This window comes from Xiphophorus maculatus, chromosome 18 (assembly GCF_002775205.1).
Source record: "Xiphophorus maculatus strain JP 163 A chromosome 18, X_maculatus-5.0-male, whole genome shotgun sequence".
Lineage (NCBI taxonomy): Eukaryota > Metazoa > Chordata > Actinopteri > Cyprinodontiformes > Poeciliidae > Xiphophorus > Xiphophorus maculatus.
This window is the reverse complement of record NC_036460.1, coordinates 17,617,786-17,622,361: the sequence shown is the minus strand read 5'-3', so window position 1 is coordinate 17,622,361 and position 4,576 is coordinate 17,617,786. Positions and strand designations below refer to the sequence as shown.

The following is a 4,576-nucleotide window of genomic DNA, read 5'->3' as shown; positions in this document are numbered from 1 at the left end:
CCCCCTCAGGATGAAGGGCTGCATCCTCAGGCACCTAGTTGTTTGTTTGTGTGTTGTTCTTGGATGAGTTGCACTAAAATGTGAATTTTCCTCTGGGATCAATAAAGTATATTCATTTAGTGAAACATGGTGGAGGCGGTGTGATCCTGTGGGGCTGCTTGATGCTACAGGATCTGAAAAACTTGCCGTAATTGATGGGACTGCTTACCCTCTACCGTAAAATCATAAAAAGAGAGTATCTTCTCAAAATAATCAATGAAAATCAGATTTTGTGTTTAGTCAGTTTGTTGTCTGATATTAAGTTTAAGATTTAACAGAAGAAATCTGACAGCGGGCTTAAAAGATTCACAGAACGGTGTTTTGGTAAAAACTGAATCCTTTATTTCATTCTTGCATTGTCATTTTCACACATGCATAGGTTTCTTATTCGAATACCTCCAAATTTTAATGCGACCATAGACATGCTTCCAGCTTTGATTTAACATTTGCCATAGTTAATATGAAATCATGTGGTTTTTTTTATTATATCCTGGGATGTGACAGGAAGCACGGTCAGAATTAGTCTTCTCTTTGGTGAGACAGCATCTCATTCCATTGTATATTTTTAACCGTCACATGCTCTTTGGTTTCTGATTCCTGCTTTTCGACTTGTGACGAACAACTGCGAGGGTAGTGAAGAAATTCCCCATGAACAGAATGAGGAAGCAGGCACCACACACCCGGACCTGACATTACATGAATCAACAAAATAGCAGTGAATATTAATATTGTAATATATTTCTATAATGCAGAGGATGATGGTGGGAAAATGTCATGCAACTCTGAATTTTTATAGACCTTTTGTGTTTAGATTGTATTTAAATATTAACACAGTTTTATTTATTCATTATAGTCTGAGGGTGTGAATGATGAGCACATGGAGGATACGTTTGTTATGAAAGTAGGGAAAGAGTGACACAGCAACATTTAGCAGGACTACAGTGATGCAGCAATATCTGGTGACTGAGTAGACTCACCTGCCATTCCCTGCAGTCTGGGAGCTGAGCCATTCTGAACAGAGACACGCTGTTGAAGAGCTGCCAGAACTGAAGACAAAACAAAAAGATGAAGCAGGAAACAGGAGAAGCATGCATTTTAGTGGACTTTCAGTGTATATTTCCAAGTTAACCTTAAGGATTTCTTGTGATCTTACTTTTTTGTTACCCTTAAATATTTCAGATCATGACTCAAATGTTAATGTTAGATTAAATTTTTTTTTTCAAAACTCATCACAATAAAAAATTTAAAATGCGGTTTCCAAATAAAGATTCAATTTATTTTTCAAAAATGGCAAAAGCAGAAAAAAAAGAGCAATTGCCCAAGATATATTTGCTCCTGCAATAAATTAAACCTTGTTTAAAAACAGGTTTTTGCATTTTACCGTGTTACGATGCTGATATTAAATCTTTGATGATCGGAAATATGAGTTATGATAAAATAAATAAATAAATAAATAAAATACAGAAGCAATCTATTCACCAGCATTGTGTCAAGGAGCCAAAATTATTATCACCCACATTAAACTCTCGCCCAGATTCTCAAAATCCCCTAATCTTTAAGCATTGGTTCTACGACACCAGCACTTTTCACAATTATTGCTCAATTCAAACCATGACAAATCACAATTGTCATTTGTTGCTAACCTTGCGCAAACTGGAAACATTTGGGGTTTACAGATTCTACTCACATGACCAAAAAACAGGAAGGGCAAGAGAAACGTCAGGCCTTTCCACATCCAGGACTGGAATCCCTCTTTAAAGAGAAGAAATGTAAACAATTTAAAATGTTTCTTTTTTTTGTCCCCATAATCAGCACACTTTAATATTATATATTTAAAACCATATGGTATGTGTATCTGCGTCAATTTGTATTTTGTGACCTTGATGTGTTTACATCTCACCAACAGTCAGATCCATGTTGTGTCTTTCTCCCAGCGTGCGAAGTCTGTACAGACATCCACTCTGATAGTAGTACTGCAGACACTGAACAAAATCTAAAGGAGGTTCCATGACAAAAACAAACTGTGAGCATGTATGAAATCATAACTATGTGATTCTTCTGTAAAAACTTTGAACATACTTTGATATAAGGAATAGGCAAGAAATTGGCCCCTGAATGTCTGGTAAAGGATCCCGTCTGGCCTGGAGATGTAAAAGTTGAGAAATGTGAGGTTTGATGAGAACAAATTTAGTTTGAGAATTTTATTTATTTTTTTTAAGGTTTTGTTTTTAAGCTGTACTTACCATGTCAGCATCACACCGGACAGAAAGGCTGAGATGTAGTGGTGAAAAACCCACCATCCTTTGATCCTGATTTAAGATATATCCCATTCAGTTTGAGTTTCAAATTAAGTCAAAAACGCATTAATACATGCGTTTTTGCATGTAGTGCCAATAACTATGGAGAATTGAGACTAACCTGGATCCATTTGTGATGAGGATGCTTTCTCTGATCGTTAATGTGCAGTAAAACCAAACTAGCAGGAAGTTGAAGATTGCGTCCAGAAATCTGAAGCAAAAGATTCAAACAAGATCATGCATGAACATATAATGTTCCATCGCTATAAATATACTGAAAATGGGTGATTTCACATGTAACATTTTCTGATAGTGTTTGCTTCACCTGTAGCTCACGAAGAAAAAACATATGAAAGAGAGCAGCAGTAAGACCACTGTAAGGTACAGCTTGAACTTCTCATATTCATCCTTGTAGGCAAATCTGGGAATGATGTGTTTACACAACATTACACAACATTATACATAGCGCAACAGAATAAATTCATAATTTTATCTGATTAAGAAAAAGAAAAAAGAAAAGAATCTTTACAAGATGAAATTAGAAGAAAAATGTGTTGCATTTAACAAAGAAATCTGAACTCGGATGCTTACTTTGACTGCTTGCTCAGAAGAGTCACATTCACATTTCCGAGAACCAGACTGAGGTATAACCTGCAATTTGAAACCAAACCATGGTGTATTTGTTTAACTTTTGAAAACCACGTTACAGACCAGTCTTGTTCAAAGTTTTCAGCTGAAAATATGTCAAAATTCATGTCATCACCCATTTTTCTTGGGAAGGAAAGCATCCATTTCAGAGAAAGCATGTTCTTGGGTCTTGACTTGCTCTTTTATGTTACCTAAAGTCTTTGCATCATCTGCTGATGATCCCTTTGTACACCTGATACATAAAAAAGAGTAAATATTATCATTATCAGCTTCTTTTAGCTGGTTCACCTTTTATCCCTCTAATATATCTTCATGACCCTACGTCTTGTGTCTACCTTCACATGCATACACATTTCAGGGTGTGTGGATAATTACTTATTGACTTGGCTGGACATCTCCTTCAATTTTTTTCTCTGACGGGCGATAGATGACGAACAGCTGCTCTGGAGTCTGGAGATTTCATCCAGTTTCTGTAAATATTTTTTGTGTGTCTCCTGGGGAAAAGGGCAACAGAAAAGGTTTAAATGTATGAATGACATAACTGTAAAGAAAATGTAAATACATAAATAAATAAAAAGCATGTATAATTTGTGGCCAATTAGCTTGTCTGCTAGTTAGTGGATGTTAAAATTCATCATAAAAAACTGAATGCTATGGAGTTTGCAGAATTGGACGAGATACTATCAGCTGACAGGATATTTCTTACCTGAAGCATCTGAAAATCTTGCTCCAGAGATTTCCATTCCTCCTGAATTTCTATCAGTGATTGAGGCATTTTGTTTCCCTAAAATTAAACCAAGACCCAGCTGAAAAATAGCTGTACTGGCTAATTGTTTACGCACTACGAAATGTCTAAAGTAGCTCTGCTATCACCTGGGTGTGAATCATTTCTCCATCGACTCTATGTTACGTAAATTGGACTTTGACTTGTACTATCAGTCACTGAGTCTGATTGTCATTATTGCAGACTCTACTCTACGTACAATGCAAGGTCAGAAGTGTTACCTTTGCTTTGGTTCAACCTTCAAGTTAGACATTGCTCTCATACACATCTAAAACCTTAACACAGTTTGTTGGAGACACAACTGCACATTAGCAAGGTCTGGTGGACTGGGAGAATCTCAATTCTGCAACTGAGGCTCAAAGTCAAGATGTTGACGGCCCAGAGTTTATTTATTAAAGTAATAGCCATATTAAATTCAGGCATTTAATTCTTAAGTATTTTTATGTATTTAGACTTATTGGAAGTAATTTTGTATTCTTGAAGGTGAAAACTACTTTTTACTTTTTGTATTTAAGTACATTTCAAAACTTGTACTTTTTACCTTTTCTTTGGTAAAACAGTTCAACCTGTACTTTAACTTTTACTAGGATATTTTTTCATATACGTATCTGTACTTCTACTTAAGTAGAGAACTTTTGACTCAAGAGTGAAGAGTGGAGAGGATGGAATGGCGTGTCTTCAGTCATATTCTCAATTGAACACTCAGCAAGGAGGTGCTGCTGTTTATGTTAGAGCAACTAACACAATCACACTGGCTGACTTGCCACAAATGGTGGTTGAAGAACAGGATGCCATCCCACAGCAGTGT

The 4,576-nt window shown here is 36.1% G+C and overlaps 1 protein-coding gene across 1 annotated transcript; it reads right to left on the bottom strand.

Moving 5' to 3' along the window:
- Positions 1 to 358: 358 nt before the first annotated feature.
- On the bottom strand, positions 359 to 3,880 carry LOC102220003 (transmembrane protein 120A). Its single transcript, XM_023350954.1, has 12 exons — positions 3,691 to 3,880; positions 3,360 to 3,478; positions 3,100 to 3,216; positions 2,928 to 2,987; positions 2,662 to 2,757; positions 2,458 to 2,547; positions 2,283 to 2,348; positions 2,119 to 2,180; positions 1,940 to 2,032; positions 1,727 to 1,791; positions 1,017 to 1,085; positions 359 to 725 (listed from the first exon to the last, which is right to left on the bottom strand). Exons 1-12 carry the CDS (start codon positions 3,757 to 3,759, stop codon positions 612 to 614), a joined length of 1,020 nt encoding a protein of 339 aa, XP_023206722.1. The 5' UTR covers positions 3,760 to 3,880; the 3' UTR covers positions 359 to 611.
- Positions 3,881 to 4,576: the final 696 nt, after the last annotated feature.

What these genes read in the sequence shown, in the direction of transcription:
- LOC102220003 (XM_023350954.1), bottom strand. Translation starts at nt 3,759, where the DNA reads ATGCCTCAATCACTGATAGAAATTCAGGAGGAATGGAAATCTCTGGAG. An exon ending in ATGTCCAGCCAAGTCAATAA is followed by an intron (nt 3,217 to 3,359) that starts GTAATTATCCAC and finishes TTTATGTATCAG; the next exon opens with GTGTACAAAGGGATCATCAG. An exon ending in TCCGGTGTGATGCTGACATG is followed by an intron (nt 2,181 to 2,282) that starts GTAAGTACAGCT and finishes TTACATCTCCAG; the next exon opens with GCCAGACGGGATCCTTTACC.